The 20122-nt window shown below is 42.7% G+C and overlaps 1 protein-coding gene across 1 annotated transcript; it reads left to right on the top strand.

Moving 5' to 3' along the window:
- The first annotated feature begins 257 nt into the window (after positions 1-257).
- Positions 258-18180, top strand: LOC124145729 (sodium- and chloride-dependent glycine transporter 2-like). The gene is made up of 13 exons (XM_048401340.1): positions 258-447; positions 4342-4473; positions 7381-7660; positions 9152-9284; positions 10402-10536; positions 10920-11023; positions 11206-11330; positions 12845-12957; positions 13514-13645; positions 14397-14496; positions 15827-15927; positions 16139-16306; positions 16468-18180. Exons 1-13 carry the CDS (start codon positions 258-260, stop codon positions 16588-16590), a joined length of 1836 nt encoding a protein of 611 aa, XP_048257297.1. The 3' UTR covers positions 16591-18180.
- Positions 18181-20122: the final 1942 nt, after the last annotated feature.

Raw genomic sequence — 20122 nt, 5'->3', positions numbered from 1 at the left:
GGTTTATTCGACCATACTTTGAATATCCAAGTGAGATATTAACAGATATACATAAATTGAACACGTTAATCGACATGTTTATTCGACCACACTTTGAATATCCAAGTGAGATATTAACATACATACATAAATTGAAAAATGTAATTTGCGGCAGCAGATGTTTATGGTTTCAGAACACCGTACACATATCATATAGATCAGAATGTCCGGGAACATCCCGACAACCACCGTCACGGTGTTTCATTGTGGAGTCAAACATGGCGGAGAGTGAAACATTTCTTGAGGATGTCTGTCGCAAAGAGACGCGAGAGTATAGAAAAAGAAGTTCCGTAGCAACCAGAGAGGAGTGGACGAAAAAGAGAGAGTACATCCTGTCCCTCCTTGGGTACACTGTGGGCCTTGGGTCTCTGTGGAGATTCCCCTACCTCTGTAACAGAAATGGCGGTGGTAAATATGAAATGTGTATTCACATTGTAAATTTTTGGGGGGTCTAAAAAGGTAATCAAACAATGTTTGTATGTTATTATACATTGATACACCACACCAGCGGGAAACAGTGTTGAAATTACTTTGATTTTTGGTTAGATTTGAAGGTTCTGATGGCGTTAAAATGTCGTCGTTGAATCAAAATCAGATACCAATGTTGAAACAATCTTATACACAACACCAGTGGGAAACAGTGTTGAAATGACTGATTTTTGCCTGGATTTGAAAGTTGTGATGATGTTGAAATGTCAGCGTTGAATCAACATCATATATTGATATTGAAACAATGTTTTGCTTCAATGTAGAAATAACATTGCTTTTTGGCTGGATTATAAAATTGAATCGACGTTCAATCAACACCAGATATCCATGACGAATTTTGGTTGGGCATTGGTTCAATATTGGCTGCATTGATAGATAAGCTCTATAGAAGTATATAATCAGTTCAAATGGATTTTAAGAGAGTCCCGTGTCACTAGTGGTCTGTCAGATACACGCATGGTATTCTTTATCCGCTGTGCATAGTTACCAGCTCTTGGTAGTTTCAATTTTCGCGATATCACGAGATCTCGTCATTCTCCAACCCCGTAAAGCGAACCAAATAGGAGTATTGACAGACAAAACACAAGACAAGCAAGTTGTGAACAAATGACAATGTTTTTAATTTTGCTTGAACAGAAAATACAATCTTTAAGTAACACCTTAACAAGGAGAAGAATCAATAAAACTTCAAGCCAAAGTGTCTCTCAATTAAAAGTGCAAGTTTATCCCGGGATCACATCACTCCCTCAGGATCATAACATTTCCCCTTCGAAAACGCCCCCCCCCCCCCCCCCCCAAAAAAAAAAAAAGAATATTGTTAAATCTAAATACAACACTACAGTGTATCATATTAGGATATGTATGAGATGCACACTGTCTTCACTTTCCAGCACATTGTACATATCCTTCATATGAGCACTGTATATATATTGCGCACTATGTTTCCACAATGTGAAGCTTCAACTGTAAATTGTTCATTTTCATCATGCAATATTATGTTTAACTGTATACAGGGAGAAGGCGGTTTAAAGTGCTGCACTTGTGCCCAATCCCTTGGTCTTGTTGGATAATAAAATATGTTTACAGTATATTTTTAACCAATGTCAAAATATCTTTTTATATAAATTTAAACGAATCGCCTTTGCGCAACTTATTCATCCCTATCACTGACATGCGCAAAATACCCGTATGCAAATCTGGTATAAAACGGGTACGAAAATGTTCTTTGGCATTGGCGCATTCAGTTGCCAAAAGTGGACATGCAACGATTAACAATGGAACTGAGATAAAGGGCACATGGGGTTGTTGGATATGGGGGCAACTCGGGCCCATGTTGCTGGGGTAATGTGCTGTTCGAGAAGGACGATACTGAGGTTAGTCAGCCGGTTTGGGCAGACAGGTGGAACAGCAGACAGCCATAGGAGCGGTAGACCCAGAATGTCCACCCCTCCGGGAGACGGCATTTACCGCTGCTTCTCCTCGGGACGACATGCTCTTGGTCATCACATCAACAGAACGGACGTCACGTTGTTGCGTGCAGGAAATTGAACCACACGGCGGTGGCAGTGTGATGGTCTGGGTGGGATCTGTGGAGACATGAAGACGGATCTGGTTGTTATTGATGGCACTGCTTCAAGCTACGTCATTGAAGTCTTAACGCCAGTTGTACTGCCATTTCTTCAACGTCACCCGCAAACGTTATTCCAGCAAGATAACGCCGCGCCTCATACAACCCGCAGTACCAGAGCATTTTTCAACGCCAACAACGTGAACCTTCTTCCTTCGCCGGCAAGATCCCCTGACATGTCTTCAATAGAACATCTGTGGGACCACCTGGGACGACAGCCACATCCGATATTGACTAGATAGTTGCTTTTTCTGACATTTTTGAAGTGGCGGATCATATTTGTTGGTGATCGAATATTGGACAAGTAACCTTCTTCGCAAAATTTTCGACAAAATGAATTTCTTCCGCTGAATTTAAATTTACCCTAAAAGTAGCCTAGTTGTTAAAGCGTTCGCTCGTCACGCCGAAGACCCGGGTTCGATTCCCGACATGGGTACAATGTGTGAAGCGCATTTCTGGTGTCCCCCGCCGTGATATTGCTGGAATATTGCTCAAAGCGGCGTAAAACCATACTCACTCACTCACTTTTTATTATATATATCATGTTATCGATATACTTATAAATTTTATGTATTATATGTGTACTATGTTTCATAAAATATTGTACAAATCAACTCGTTTAGAGTATCAGTCGTTTAGATTATTTTTCCAACTCTAGTGTCTAATGATTCCTATAACGCCCGCGCCTTTTCACGTATAATGTTAAATATATATGTTAATATTCAATGCTATCAAAATTAAATCATGTAATACCAGTTATGCACTACTGCTTATTGTTTTAACCAGTTGTAAGATAAGCAACAAAAGACCCAACTCTGCATTGATAATGTAATTCCCGGACAGTTATAAATGTAATATAATCCATATGCATATATATATTCCATTTTTAAGTGATAAACTCCCATTTGTCATAATGCTTTTTTGCAATCAGTAACGCTTCTGATATAGTCGGAATCATACAATGATCTGTTTAAGCAGATATTTCTTTTGATTATGGAATTGTTGTTGTCGCTTTTATTGAACACAACGATCTGGTTTCAAACCTCAACCGTTCCTCGTTTGCATTTCACTTTCACATTTAACCTCACTACATGTATGTGATCACATTTCTCCTCCATTGGTAGTACCCTGCATCACTGACTCTCTCTGATTATTTCCAGCAGTGACAGTGGTGCAACTAGAATAAACCTGGATATGAAAGTCATGTGCCCAGCGTGAGTGAGTGAGTTGGGTTCAACGCCGCTTTTAACAGTATTCCAGTTATATCACGGCGTGTCAGCTTAAAGTGGGAGGAAAGCCCAAAGTGATGCAGGTCTCAGACGTTTACCACTGCGGTGAAACCCACGAGCACGGGTATGATGCTGACAAACCTAGAAACATAATCGGGGCGAACCGGGATTCGAACCCACAATCATCGGTTTCTGGCGTGCCAAAGGGACGCAACTCAGCACAGCCTATCGTGGCGCCTTAGACGACTGGGCCACCCATGCCCCCTTTTACATTAGTGGCGCTGAGAGAACTAGGGTGCAGCATCTTGGAATACCTGATGTCATCACTGACTTTCAATGGACCATTCTGTGTTTTTCACAGCTATTTTGCCCTTTACGTTAAATCTGTTTCGGCGAATAATCAAGACTGGTTATTCTCTTGCATTGACAATGTACATTTGCTCAGCCCCTTGCAACACCTATCCCAGATTGGCCATATGGTCTGTCTATTAGAACCATACCCATGTTGGGGGGGGGGGGGGGGGGGAGGGGATCACCAAAGTTGCAAATGTCCACGACCCGCGTGACACCATGTCATATAAATGAAATTATGTTCAAATTCAAATCCCCCCCCCCCCCCCTTAATTCATTAACTAAAATAATTTCACCCATGATATATTTTTAAATGTTTACTTAGCACAGTTGACCAGGCCGTTTTAGGCTCTGCAGATCTCCTTGTCTCCGTCATGCATAATGGGTGAACTTCCAATGTCTTCATTAATACGTTGTTTTTTATTTGTCAGCACCATGCCCGTGTTCATGGATTTCACCCCAAGTGGTAAACGTCTAAAACCTTCATTTGGGGCTTTCGTGACACCTAATTATGTTTTCTTTTTTTTCGATGGTGGTCAATGAAGACCAATAATCACATGTGTCTTGTCGCCATTATCTACTTGTTTGTTTGTTTGTTGTTGACAGGTGCGTTTCTCATCCCTTACTTTATCGGAATTATCACGTGCTCTGTCCCGCTGTTTTTGCTGGAGATCACTATCGGCCAGTTCTCAAGCAGGAGTGCAGGACACGTGTGGGTCCTCTGCCCTCTGTTTAAAGGTCAGTTGTTGCCTCATTGTATTGTTGATTACATGTCATTTAACCATTGAAGGTACGGATGGCCCAGTCAGCTTAGACGCCGACATTCGCTGTAAGGTGGCGTTCCCTGGGCACGATAGAAACGTATTATCGTGTGCACGAATCCTGGCTCGCCTCAGTTATGGTTCTAGGTTTGTCAGCACCATATCCATGTTGTTTCACCAAAATGGTAAATGTTTGAAACCTGCATCACTTCGGGCTTTCCTCCCACGTCAAGCTGACATGCCTGGGACTTTTCAAAGCGGCCTCAAACCGAACTTATCCACTCACACAAAGAAAATGTTTATCGGATATAGGAGCGTCACTTTACATCATGCGCAGCAGTCTTTTGTATTTCTGTTTCGAAAAATATGTTCCATTTCTACGGTGGCCCATACCCGCCACTGGTGAGATCATTTTTCACTGTATGCCTCTATATTTTATCTGGCGGCCGCCAGATACTTCCACTGGTGAGATCATTTTCCCCTGTAAACCTCTAAATTTTATCTCACCAGTTGAAGTATCTTGCGGTCGCCAGATAAACTATAGAGGCATACAGTGAAAAATGATCTCACCAGTGGAAGTTTCTCGCGGCCGCCAGATAAAATATAGAGGCATACAGTGAAAACTGATCTCACCAGTGGAAGTATCTCGCGGCCGCCAGATAAAATATAGAGGCATACAGTGAAAAATGATCTCACCAGTGAAAGTTTCTCGCGGCCGCCAGATAAAATATAGAGGCATACAGTGAAAAATGATCTCACTGGTGGCGGGTATGGGCCACCGTACATTTCCAGCATCTTCAGTGCTTCGACCATTTGTTCTCGAAGAACGCATCTTATGTCTAGGGTCTGATTTATAGGACTGAGCCTTCAGGTTTAGAGACACCTAGTGTATTAGTCACTACTAAAGCGAAAAGAGTCGGTGGTGTGGCCTAGTGCTTAATGCGTTCTCTCGTCACTCGGAAGGCCCGGGTTGAATTCCCTAAATGGGTTCAATATGTGAAGCCCATTTCTTGTGTTCCCCGCCTTGATATTGCTGGATAAGCTCGGCATTAAGGGGCTAAAACAAGGACTGGCCGGCTCGGAGTCAGTATGCTGTGTCTGAGTGGAGTATTCATGTTAAACTGCGGCATGGTATCTCAGTGAGCTAGCACTATAAAACGGCATCAGTCCGGACTAGTGCAAGCAGCCACACAAACACACACACACACACACACACACACACACACACACACACACACGTGCATGCACGTCGCTATATAAGTGCAATAATCTTGGACGCGACGTTAAACCGTTTCACCTCACCTCGAAATAAACTATAGAAACCGACATGTATATACACCTCAGTACGGAGCTCTACTTCATCTGTTATCTATATTACGGCGGTCTGTAAATAATCTGGGACACTTAAAGCCAGCGGTTGATAGCAAGATCAACACGTCCCAGGTTACAATGACCTACTATCAACTAAGTCACTGAACCCGACCATCCCATCCTAATTTAAATCGGCAGTAGAGAAAAGTATTGTGCAAAGGTAACCTAGACTGGCTGGAATAAAAACAGCGCACGCTCACTGTATGATGTTATTCAGGCGTTTAAATTCCGTTACTGTGAAAATATTTTGAAATTAACTCTGAAAAAATATAATCGCTAAAACTTCCTAAAACTTCGAATATAAAAGTGACAACGAATAACAACGGTCACGATAACGTCTTCATTTTGTTATTTTAAATACTCTGACCCATTCGCCACAATGGCTTCGTTCCGGAAGTGACGTCACCATCTCTATCTAACCGTTAACGTTGCACAGAATTTCCGTCGCTAATGAGAGTAATTTGATTGGATGCATATGACTCACTGTCGTGCTGTTCGAATCGGGCTCAAACCGACGCTACGATAGCGAATAGGTCGAGGGTATGTCATAATAGAACGATATCGGGTGGTCAGGCTCGCTGACTTGGTTGATGCATGTCATCGTATCCCATTTGCGAGGATCGATGTTCATGATATCAATCATTCGATTGTCTGGCCCAGACTCGATATTTCACAGACCGACATTCACAGACTATTGCATAGTGCGGCGTTAAGCAACAAACAAACAATAATAGAACGGTTGAATATTCGAGGATGAGCATATGTTAGACAATGAAGGAATATATTGTTACGGTGTGATATTTGCTATATATTCTTTTGAAATATGATGAAATTTTTATATATGTAAAGATTTGAATATTATTAAATTTCCTTTGGTTCGGAAACATATGGTCACTTACAACTGAGGTGTATTGTTATAACTGGTATGCGCCTCTAGCAAAACGGTCGGGCAAGAACTGACCATTTATCAGGAGCACCTGTCACCTAGGCGCATCTTTGAACATTAAATACTTACTCAGTCGCCAGTGTAGCCATTGTATATTGATAACCTTTCCCCAGGCCACCAGCGTCCAAACAATGGACAGAGTCAAAATGTACACTGAGGGTCTATTCTTTTGGACCCGTGAATATTCCGGGGTAGAATAGGTCTTCAGCAACCCATACTTGCCGTAAAAGGTGACTATGCTTGTCGTAAAAGGCGACTAACGGGATCGGGTGGTCAGGCTCGCTGACTTGGTTGATACATGTCATCGATCCCAATTGCGTGGATCGATGCTCATCATATCAATCACTGGATTGTCTCATCCAGACTCAATTATTTTCAGACCCCCGTCATATTGCTGGGATATTGCTGAGTGCGGCTTAAACAACAAACCAAACCAATCTTATGAAAATTATATCATAAAAATATCATATTATATATAAAAATTTCATCATATTTCAAAAGAATGTATAGCAAATATCACACCATAACAATATTATTACAGACTGTTATAAACGTGTTTTGTTCCAGGTATCGGTATCTCGCAGGTGTTATCCTGTGTATTCGGAAGTGTGCTGTACAATGTGATAATTACCTGGTCCATGTATTACATCTGCAATTCCTTCTGGGCCGCGTTGCCCTGGACAACGTGTGACAACTGGTGGAACACTCCCTTGTGTGTCAATAGGCTTGGAAACGTTTCATCCACCAGCGAGACCCACGCCAACACAACTGTTGTGGATGAACGCCTTTTCAACTCAGCATGGAGAAAGACGAATGCCACATTGACAGCATCAGAAGAATTTTGGCAGTAAGAGAAAGATTATACCATACATGGTATTTTACCCGAGTACTAAACGCCCGGAATAAATGTGGAATAAATATGTACAGGCCCACTTAGCGCTACGAGTATTGTAAGCCTATGGGGGACACGGGTGGCCCAGTCGTCTAAGGCGCCGCGATTCGCTGTGCAGAGTTGCGTCCCTTGGGCACGCCAGAAACCTATGATTGTGGGTTCGAATCCCGGTTCGAATTATGTTTCTAGGTTTGTCAGCACCATACCCTTGCTCGTGGGTTTCATCGAAGTGGTAAACGTCCGAGACCTGCATCACTTCGGGCTTTCCTCCCACATTAAGCTGACACGCCGCGATATAACTGCAATACTGTTAAAAGCGGCGTTAAACCCAACCCACTCACTCACTCACTGTAAGCCTATTTTAAAGTATGGGAGTTACGATCATGTTAGCGCAAAGATCGCTTTGTGCAAGTGGGCCCTGGTGTCATAACTGATTTTCAGTGATTCGTGCATGTCATTGTCACCCTCATTTTACCTTTTACGCCTTATGGAATCTGTTTTGGCAGATACTAGTAATCGAGAAACGTTATTCTCTCCCGTTGCCGTTATATAGTTATATCTTGATCATTTAACTTCATAAAGAACATTGCTACTCTTATCTTGCATATAAAACTTAAAATAAATGTATTTAATTCAAACCAAATATAAAATATGCATATGACAAACTGCATATATTGAATATAACACATAACTTTCTCTCAACGTTTCTACCAAATTTGAAGTAGTATCTTTGTGTGGTTAGTGCTAAGATGTGTGGGAAAGTGTATAAGTAAAATACATGCTTTGATGATAAAGACAATATGGCTGACAGTGGCCTTGATCCTCGCCTGAAGAAATCACAGCAAGCTTACATCTGAAACTAACTATTTTCTTCCTGTTATTTTTGACATATTGACATACATGTACATATATCACCGCTTTGTTTCTCAATGGGATTCCAGACGATAACGTAAACAAATATAACACTCTTGAGGCCAATTCGGTTGAAGTTTACAATACAGATTAAACGGTACTAATTCGTTTGATAGTCACATGTGAAACATTGTCATGTGACCGACCAGGCTTCCGACGAAAAAAGCCCCTATAGGGGTGGATGCTTTTTAGGATTTGATCATGTTATGGCTGTTTACAATGTATATCTGTCTCGTTCTTAGCACTATCAATTGAGACAAACATAAATTTCCATCCCACTGGTGTACTCACCGACTACAAATATGTTCGTGTGTTTGTTTGTTGTTTAACGCCGCACTCAGCAATATTCCAGCTATATGACGGCCGTCTGTAAATAATCGAATCTGGACCAGACAATCCAGTGATTGACATCGTGAGCATCGTTCCATGCAATCGGGATAAGATGACATGCATCAACAAGTCAGCGAGCCTGACCACCCGATCGGCGTTAAACAACAAACCAAACCAAACCAAAAGTTCCGTTTACTGTGACAGATACGGCACACTGAGGGTGTCTAGTGGAGTCGACAGCGTCGGGTCAGTCCAGGTCCATCTCCTCCTCTGTAACCTTGCTTCCTGGGTTGTCGTGTTCCTCTGTCTCATGAAAGGCGTCAAGTCTGTAGGAAAGGTGAGACGCACCATTCGCTAGGCCACCACCGCACTGATTTCTTTATCTGATCTCATTATGGTGGCCCCATGGGGATTTCTCGACAGAATTATCCCGAATAGGGTCCAACCATGTAGTAATTTAAGATTGTATTATTGTATTGTTTGTTGTTTAACGCGCCGCGCTCAGCAATATTCGAGCTATATGACGGCTGCCTGTAAATAATCGAGTCTGAACCAGACAATCCAGTGATGCACCGATCGACGTAATTGGGATACGATCATAAGCACCGATCGACGTAATTGTAATACGATGACATACATAGTAATTTAAGATATGTGTGAGGATGTTTAAGATGCTCAAAACCATTCCCTGGAAGAAGAAGCCAAACGGTTTGGGGACCCACTTAGATCCACAACACATCATTTTTCAGAACATCAAGTAAGTCCTGTGAAGGATTTCCTTTAGGGGTTAAAGGGAAAAGTAATATTTACCCGCATGTTTGAGAACAGATCACACGCTTTTGACTTATAACCTCTCTCCGTGCCCCGATGGCGTGGACCTTCTCCCACGCCTTCAGACTGATCCAGACTAGATTGTTTAAAGGCTGCCATGCACACACTCATATAGTCGCTGTAACAATGCCGTTAGTGTGAGCATATTGTACTAACGACCCGTGAAGATTCCGGGGTATAATAGGTCTTCAGCAACCAATACTTGCCGTAAAAGGCGACTAACGGGATCGGCTGGTCAGGCTCGCTGACTTGGTTAATACATGTCATCGATCCCAATTGCGTGGATCGATGCTTATGATATTAATCACTGGATTGTCTGGTCCACACTCGATTATTTTACAGACCGCCGTCATATAGCTGGAATATTGCTGAGTGCGGCGTTAAACAACAAACAAACAAACAAATATTGTACTAACTCTGGGTTGAGTATTGTCCTCACTTGATACTTTGTTTGTTTCTTTTCTTTGTTTGTTTGTTGTTTAACGCCGCAATATTCCAGCTATATGAAGGCGGTCTGTAAATAATCGAATTGGACCAGATAATCCGATGACTGACATTATGAGCATCGATGAACGCAATTCATTCCTAACCACTCAATAAAGACTTCTGGTTTATATTTACAGGTGGTTTATGTGACTGCGTTGATGCCGTATATCCTGCTGACGGTGCTGCTCATAAGGTCGTGCATGATGCCGGGAGCAGGAGAGGGGATACTTTTCTTCTTACGTCCAGACTTCTCACGACTAGCTTCCGTTCAGGTTCATAAAATATCTGTCAAAACAATGTCTCTAAATTCATCTTTGTTTTAATCAGATTTTGCAAAAAATCTGTCTTGGTACTCCAGCGTGTCCAGCTTGAACTATTTGTTTCAAAAGTTACCTCCCCACAAATTATCCCCCCTTAATCGTAAGTATCTTCTGCTGGAAAACAACATGGAATACTCAAAATGAGTGAAAATATCTCGCTTTCCTTTTTACTCGATGAGAGACACATGATATTACACTCGACGTATGGACTATCCTCAATATATCTTTATCGCTTTGCTATACAATGCTTTATTATTTTGTATATGTATATACCATTACTATACCACGTCGCACAGCCCCTATAATACAGCACTGATGACCCTGCTTTTTCACAGGTGTGGCTGGAAGCGCTGCTCCAGGGGTTCTATTCAACGAGCGTTACCTACGGCGGACTGATCACCATGAGCAGCTACAACAACTTCAACAACAGACCATTGAAGTAACTTGTAATACTTCACTTCTGAAATGAATTTCCAAACAGCGTGGTCTTTAATAGTGATCACGGTGGTGATAGTAACACAATTATTCGTTCTTAAACCAATAATTACCTTAATAATATTATTCCATTCTAAAATTTGACATGTGATCTGATTTTAATATTTTGATGTCTTTTGATTTCAGAGACTTGGTGTTGGTTACCGTCATTGGTCAAGCAAGTAGTATATTCTGTGGTCTTGTGGTCTTCTCTACTCTCGGCTTCATGGCGCATCAGGCGCAGATACCTATATCAGAAGTTGTGTCATCGGGTAAATATATCTGTTCCTTACTTATTGATATATATTTTCATTAACAAATGGACGGGTATAGTGGCAGAGCCTCCATACGGAGGGTGGAAGGTCCGGGGTTCGATCCCCGGCCGCGTCATACCAAAAGATGGTACTTGTTGTTACCCTGCGTGGCGTCCGGCATTAAGGGGCTTAAAAAAGAACTCGTCGGCTCGGAGTCAGTATACTGTGTTTGAGTGGGGTATTCGTGTATAACTGCGGCATGATATTTCAGTGTGCTAGCACCATAAAATCGGCATTAGTCCGGACTAGTACAAACACACACACGTGAATGTATAAGCTGTATAAGTGAAATGATCTTGGACGCGACGTTCCACCCCATTTCACCTCATTAACGCAAGTGTTCGAACGATCACCGAGATGCGTATGAGCTGTGGAGGAGATGCGTTAAACTGTCGCAGAGAACTGTGAAGGAAATGATGATGATGATGATGATGATGATGATGATGATGATGATGATGATGAACAGCCTATGTAACAGCTGACCTATCTCTTCATAATCACACTAACTACGCCTACTTGTAACATTGAATTAATGACGAGATTTTCAACGTGACACCCGAACTAGTTCCAGGGAATTACAGGGAGCTCGGGTGGCCAAGTCCTCTAAGGTGCCGCGATTTGCTGCGTCCCTGGGCACACCAGAAACCTATGATTGTGGGTTCGAATCCCGGTTCGCCCCGATCATGTTTTTAGGTTTGTCAGCACCATACCTGTGCTCGTGGGTTTCTCCGAAGTGGTAAACATCTTAGATCTGCATCACTTCGGGCTTTCCTCCCACATTAAGCTGACATAAGTGTAATACTGTTAAAAGCGGCATTAAACCCAACTCACTCACTCACTCACTCAATCACTCACTACCCGCAGCACCTGCCACTCGCACTGTTTGCAATAAAAATATGTGTTCGTTCCTGTCGCCACAGAAAAGAACTAAAAGTAGACAAGGATATCTATAGAAAGATATAAGATGAAAACGACTACCCCACACGTAAACTTTATGTTTTTATGTTTGTTATAATTTCCATTTTGCAAACACATTCCATGTGTGTGTAGAGTTTTAAGCAAGGGTATGATATCCTTATGATTTGGTTCATAACATACTCAGGACATTTCACGTACGTGCAGTCTCAGACACCGAAATTAGATGAGCAGAGTTGTTCGCCCTTGGTTTGTCGACACCATGACAAGTTTCTAAGCTTTCACTGAAATGGTTTAAGTGCAGGAACTTTGTCATCTAGAGCTAATCTCAACATCAAGCTGACACGTGATATAACTGAAAGACTGCTCATAGAGGGGTCAAAACTCACACTGAATCGAAGACGCGGCGTAAGGTAGTGGTTTAAGCGTTCGCTCGTTACGCCGGAGGCTTGAGTTCAATTTCTCCAAAGTGTGAAGCCTATTTCTTATGTTCCACGTTGTGATATTGCTGGGACATTCTTGAAGGCGGCGTAAAACTAAATTCATGTCTGTTTCAGGTTCTGGTCTGGGGTTCATCATCTACCCAGAGGCAATCGCCCAGCTTCCGGTGTCTCAGCTGTGGGCAGTCCTGTTCTTCCTCATGCTCTTTGTGATGGGAATAGATTCTTTGGTATGCAATACTTAAAACGTTGTGATGTTATCAGATGACTTCTAATGACACGTTAACCTGATGTTAACCAACATTTAAAACGCATGTGCCATGCAAATGATGATTAAACAGTAATTAGTGAGTGAGTATGGTTTTATGCCGTATTTTATCAATATCGCATCTGGGACACCAGAATCCAACAGTAACATGATCTACTAAATAAATGTCTAAAGAGTGATTGTGCGTCACACTTAGCAATATTCCAGTCACCACGAGGGGAACTAAGTGTGGGCCTTATACATTATACCCTTCTTGGGAATCAAACCCGGTTCTTGGGTTCAAGGGCGGTAGGGTAGCCCCGTGGTTAAAGCGACCCTGAGATCGGGTCGTCAGGCTCGCTGACCTGCTTGATGCATGTCATCGTATCCCAATTGCCTTGATCGATGTTCATGATGCCAATCACTGGATTGTCTGGACGAAACTCGATTATTTACAGACCGCTATTGAATAGAGCGGAGATAAACAACAAACAAACAAACTTTGTGAAACTGCTGAAGCTAATTTGGTACGTTCGCAGTTCGGGATGACGGAAACTAACATAGCTGGAATCATAGACGCGTGTCCAAAACAGCTTCAACAACGGAGGTCGTGGGTCACTGCTGGGGTGTGTCTAGCTAGCTTCGCTGTGTCCATTCCCTTTGTAACCGAGGTACGTATATCTCATGGCCAAACCTGTTTGTTTCATTGAGGTCTGATCTCTGACATGACTTGGATTCAGTGTTATATGGACATGCTAAGACAGGTACATAAAAACGGTTATAACGCACTCAAAGGGACAACTAATTTTAATTCGTTATAACCGTTGTTCGTTATAAACATATATGTACAGCAAATGGACGGGACTCAAAACAGTTCGTTATATCCGGCAGTTCGTTATAAGGATGTCCGTTATAAACGTAGTTTACTTTATTATTATGATACCTAAAGAGAACAATTTTCAGTGATTCTGGAATGAATGCTGCGAAACATGACCAAATCTGCCATGTCGTTTGAAGGTTTGATAATTCTAAATGTAAACAAACGTTACAAATGAAGAAAGTCATTGTTGATCAAAGATATTATGCCTCTTTAATTAGCAACTCTTTACAAACGAAACGACCCGGGAAGATCCGGGGAAGAATATATAGGTCTTCAGCAACCCATGCTTGCCGTAAAAGGCGACCATGCTCGTCGTAAGAGGCGACTAACGGGATCGGGTGGTCTGGCTCGCTGACTTGGTTGATGCATGTCATCATAGCCCAATTGCGGGGATCGATGCTCATGACGTCAATCACTTGACTGTCTTGTCCAGACACGATTATTTACAGAGAGCCGTCATAAAGCTGGAATACCACTGAGTGCGGCGTTAAACAACAAACAAACAAACAACAAATGAAACACTGATGTTATCCCCTATGCAGGGCGGAATCTACCTCTTCCAGCTGTTAGACTGGTACGCCTCCTCCTTCAACGCACTGCTCATTGGCTGCCTCGAGTGTGTCGCCATCAACTGGATCTATGGTAAAACCTTAAAGCACAATATAACATACGTCATTATTACTTATGTATGCAAATTATGTAAGTGGCGGGAGTTACCACTGAAGGAGGTCATGCTTATATATTTTTCACCACTACAGTACCCTACGGTTCTAACGAAGTCAAAGGGACCGCTAATTCTAATTCGTTATAACCGTAGTTCGTTATAACCGTAGTTTGTTATAAGCATATGAATCACTGAAGGAGGACATGCTTACCCAGTTCGCTAACTCCTGGTATCAACATTCATAGTCAGTTATCAATATATTTTTTCACCACTACAGTAACCTACGGTACAACGAACTCAAAGGGACCACTAATTTTAATTCGTTATAACCGTAGTTCGTTATAACCGTAGTTTGTTATAAGCATATGAAACACTGAAGGAGGACATGCTTACCCAGTTCGCTAACTCCTGGTGTCATCATTCATAGTCAGTTATCAATTTATATATTTTTTCACCACTACAGTAATCTACGGTTATAACGAACTCAAAGGGACCACTAATTTTAATTCGTTATAACCGTTGTATATATAAGCATATATATGCTGCATATATACAGCAAATAGACGGGTTTCTAAATGAGTTCGTCATATCCGGCAGTTCGTTATAAGGGTGTTCGTTATAAACGTAGTTCACTGTATTTTGCGTTTTATGCTCAATGGAATCTACGCCCATTGTAAACTGATAGTTCTGGTGTTGACATTTGGTATTTTAAATCATATTGACACAGCATTGTCAGATTTGTGTAGATGTAGTGTTACAGTTTGTGAACTGGAGAGTTGGTGAACTCATTACATTGCAGAGTTGCGTCCCTTAGACAGGCCAGAATCTTATGATCACGGGTTCGAAACAGATTCGTCTAGTAATAATCACCGTACTCGTAGTCGTAGGTTTCACGCAAGTTGTAAACGCCTAGGATGATGATGATGATAGCCGAGAAAATGCTATTCCACTCATTCATTTTGACAGTATAACCGAGATACATTACCTGTTTCACAGATCCGCGAAGATCCGGGGTAGAATGGTTCTTCAGCAACCCATTCTTGCCTAAAAGGCGACTATGCTTGTTTTAAGAGGTGACAAACGGAATCTGATGGTCAGGCTCGCTGACTTGGTTGATGCATGTCATCGTATTCCAATTGCGTGGATCGATGCTAATGTCAATCACTGGATTGACTCGATTATTTACAGACCGCCGTCATATAGCTCGAATACTGCTGAGTGCGACGTTAAACAACAAACAAACAAAACCTGTTTCGACAAACAAATCCTACAGTCACACAGTGTTAACGTCGCTTCTCTGTTTTGTAGGTTCAAAGAGACTCAGCGACGACATTGAGATGATGACAGGCAGGCGATTTCCAGTGTTGCTTAAAATCATGTCATCTTATTTGACGCCCTTCATACTCTTTGTAAGTTCACACCAAAGAGTTTATTAGATCAAGATTTGATGTTACATCTTATGCATTGTTACAGAGACTGACATCCGTGCACATTCGAGTAGAATAGGTCTTCAGCAACCAATGCTTGTCGGAGAAAGAAAGAACAATCAAATATTAACTTAAACAAATCCATTGCAAGCATGTGCAGTTATATGTACAGAGTGGTTTCATTTACTTTCAGGCTTCCCTGATATGCTCCCTGTTTCTATATGACCCCCCGAGCTATGGCGAGTACATCTACCCTGAATATGCAAAGGTGATTGGTATCATGGTTGCGGTGGTGATGTCGTTGCCCATACCTATCACCTTGGTGGTCCTAGTCGTCAAGGGAAAAGGGAGCCTTTGCGAGGTACGTTTTTACGCATAGTACTTTACGACTCAATTATTTACAGACCGCCGTCATATAGCTATATGCTGAGAGCAAGTTTAAACAATAAACAAACAGACAAACGAATACGAACATAGGTCAATAATTTATCAACGCCTTCCTGGGAAACATTTCTTTTGCAGCGCCTGAGATTTGCAAGCAGACCTTCACCCGAGTGGGGACCATTACGAGCGGAAGACAAGGAGATATACCTTCAGAGCATGATCACAGAACATAGTCCACAGAACATGGTCCACAGAGCATGATCCACAGAGCACGATGCACAGAGCATGGTCCACAGAGCACGATGTACAGAGCATGATGCACAGAGCATGGTCCACAGAGCACGATGTACAGAGCATGATGCACAGAGCATGGTCCACAGAGCATGATGCACAGAGCATGGTCCACAGAGCTCGATGCACAGAGCACGGTCCACAGAGCGTGGTCCACAGAACATAGTCCACAGAGCATGATCCACAGAGCATAGTCCACAGAGCACGGTCCACAGAGCACGATCCACAATGCATAGTCCACAGAGCCCGATGCACAGAGCACGGTCCACAGAGCGTGATCCACAGAGCATGATCCACAGAACATGGTCCACAGAGCATGATCCACAGAGCATGATCCACAGAGCATTATCCACAGAGCATGATCCACAGAGCACGGTCCACAGAGCATGATCCACAGAGCATGATCCACAGAGCATGATCCACAGAGCATGATCCACAGAGCATGGTCCACAGAGCATGATCCACAGAGCATGATCCACAGAACATGATCCACAGAGCACGATCCACAGAGCATGATCCACAGAGCATGGTCCACAGAGCATGATCCATGGAGCATGATCCACAGAGCATGATCCACAGAACATGGTCCACATAGCATGATCCACAGAGCATTTACACAAGTGGTAAGTGCATTTTACAAAGGGCCATGAAGCTGCACGCACTGCACGTGCAGCAGCTCTATGAACGGTATTAAAGTGCAGGGGCTTTGATTGGCTGGCATCTGCGTCAATTGAACAGTGACAATTCAACAAAATGCCAAGATTGACAGAAGTGCAAAGAAACAACGACATAGGCCGCTTGCAGGCAGGGGAATCCCGATCAGCTGTAGCCAGGGTTTTCAATGTAGGGTATGGCCTCAACTGCGATGGAGGGATGTCTAGTTCAGCGTTGAATCAAGACTTCTCCTCCGTCGAGGAGGAGCACGGATCTACAGACGTCGGGGAGAACGTAACCCCGGAAACTGCGTACAAGAAGTGGACAGATTTGGTGGGGGTAGCGTTATGATGTGGGCGGCTATCTCTCATCATGGCAGGACAGGTTTGGTCGATATCAAGGGCAATCTTACGGCTTAACGATACATCAACGAAATTCTCCCACCACACGTCCTGCCAAATGCAACCAACGGCAACGGTGTATTCCAGCAGGACAACGCTTGATCGCATACAGCACGAATCACAACAGCCTGTCTACACAACAACAACGTTGATGTTCTCCCCTGGCCCTCCAGATCCAGATTTGAATTCGACAGAGCACCCGTGGGATGAATTGAATAGACGGCTACGCCGACGTCAACCACAAACCCAGACGTTGCAGCAGTTGTCTTTTGCGTTGCAGGCCGAGTTGGCTACCATTCCCAAGGATGTGATTCGCATAGTCGTCTCTTCCATAGGCAGAAGGTGTCAGGCCGCTATCGATTCCAACGGGGCACATACGCGTTGGTAGCTGACCTTCACCTTTGACTTTTTCTATGTACCCATAACTGAGATGACTACAATCACCAAAATATAATTAATGTTCTCTCCACATCATTTTGGCTCAATACCTTGTACGGTTCCTCGTATAAATGTATTTTCCTCACACAAACCTGTCTTTGCGTTTCTTTTGTTTTGAAGGTGAGGTGAGGTGAAATGGGGTTCAGCGTCGCGTCCAAGATTATTGCACTTATATAGCGACGTGCATGTACGTGTGTGTGTTTGTGTGGCTGCTTGTACTAGTCCGGACTGATGCCGATTTATAGTGCTAGCTCACTGAGATACCATGCAGCAGTTTTAACATGAATATCCCACTCAGACACAGTCACACTGACGCCGAGCCGACCAGTCCTTGTTTTAGCCCCTTAATGCCGAGCGCCGGGCAGGGTAACAACAAGTACCATCCTTTAACGTCTTTTGGTATGACGCGGCCGGGGATCGAACCCCGGACCTTCCGCTCTCCGGGCTGACGCTCTACCACTAGACCACGGAGGCGGTCCCTTTTTTAAAGAGTATAAATTGTATGATAAATATAACGTTCTGTCTTATATACGTATAATTATGAATGATATCGTGTATTTGATGTTTGACCATTGAGGTAACACACTAAACTGGTCTTTGTAACATCATCTGTTACCAGGGTCGGTCGGGTAGCCTAGAGGTTAAAGCGTTAGCTCGTCACGCCGAAGACCCGGGTTCGATTCCCGACATGGGTACAATGTGTGAAGCCCATTTCTGGTGTCCCCCGCCGTGATATTGCTGGAATATTGCTAAAAGCGGCGTAAAACCACACTCACTCACTCCTCTATAACCAGGGTCCTCACAGGGCAATACTGCTCTGTTTTGTTACGATACAGAGTTATTTAAAAGGATCTGTTAATCAAGGTTATAGGTTGTGAGAGCATACGCACCGTTTCCAAGGCGAACACTTCATTTCGATAGTGTGCCCTTCTTGAAGTATTGATTAATGCAGGGTTCTTAGTGAAGTATATGGCAATAATTGCGAGGATACCAAATTCATTATTTTATTCGTGTTTCAAAACTGCTAGATTCTCTGAAGCACACATAATGCAAGCCAGGGTGGAGAAAGTACCCTTAGCATTGTAACGTTTGTATGGATACATCACAAGTTACAGGGGTGCTGGCTTGCTATCAATGTACCACGTATTACTGAGATACTGCCTGTGTATCGACAGGACAATCACTGATTTTCAGCTGTACAATTCTCATCACTGATCCCGGTTCGCCTCGATTATGTTTCTAGGTTTGTCAGCACCATACCCGTGCTCATGGGTTTCACCGAAGTGGTCAACGTCTGAGACCTGCATCACTTCGGGCTTTCCTCCCACATTAAGCTGACACCACGATATAACTGGAATACTGTTAAAAGCGGCGTAAAACCCAACTCACTCACTCACTCACTCATCACTGATCATTCTCCAGCGTTGTCATTTTAGATTTACTGGAGTGCGAACTTGATATCAAAATATCATTAGTGAATAAACCACACGAGAGCCCTCTTAACAAATCTCCAAGAAAATATTTCAAATCAAGAACGAAAATGCCAATGTGACACTTGTCGACTTGAGACTGATTTCAGATATTTTACAAATGCTTCTTTTACTAACACGCAAATTGACGCCAGAGACTACCGAAGCGGTCAACACGACTGGGAAAAGATTGCATGTTAGTTTACACCGACATCCCAGCTGAAACTAACGTTAACTGAATGAAATATCTTTTAAACTGGAAAACAAAAGTATTGCTGAAACAGATATGTCAAGGATAACACACAGTAGCGACAATCGAGATGAAGGAAACGTTATGAAATATGTGTCAATGTCGGCGTACATCAGATAGATCTCAAAGTAAAAACACCAAACAAAAAAACAGTTAGGGATAATGAATATTTTTGGGAATATTTTTTGTAATGAAGACCGAACACACAATTTCATTTAAAAATATCTTTAAATACTTTCATTATCCCCAACTATTTCAGTTCAGTGTTTTAGCCGAACGATTCCATTATG

Source organism: Haliotis rufescens, unplaced genomic scaffold (assembly GCF_023055435.1).
Source record: "Haliotis rufescens isolate VD_foot unplaced genomic scaffold, xgHalRufe1.0.p SCAF_21, whole genome shotgun sequence".
Taxonomy (NCBI): domain Eukaryota; kingdom Metazoa; phylum Mollusca; class Gastropoda; order Lepetellida; family Haliotidae; genus Haliotis; species Haliotis rufescens.
Note: the sequence above shows the minus strand (reverse complement) of the source record. Positions and strands in the feature narration are given on the sequence as shown.

Coding starts and splice junctions, on each gene's coding strand:
- LOC124145729 (XM_048401340.1), top strand. CDS start 258: ATGGCGGAGAGTGAAACATTTCTTGAGGATGTCTGTCGCAAAGAGACG. Junction 4,474..7,380: donor CCTCTGCCCTCTGTTTAAAG/GTCAGTTGTTGC, acceptor GTTTTGTTCCAG/GTATCGGTATCTCGCAGGTG. Junction 10,537..10,919: donor CACGACTAGCTTCCGTTCAG/GTTCATAAAATA, acceptor GCTTTTTCACAG/GTGTGGCTGGAAGCGCTGCT.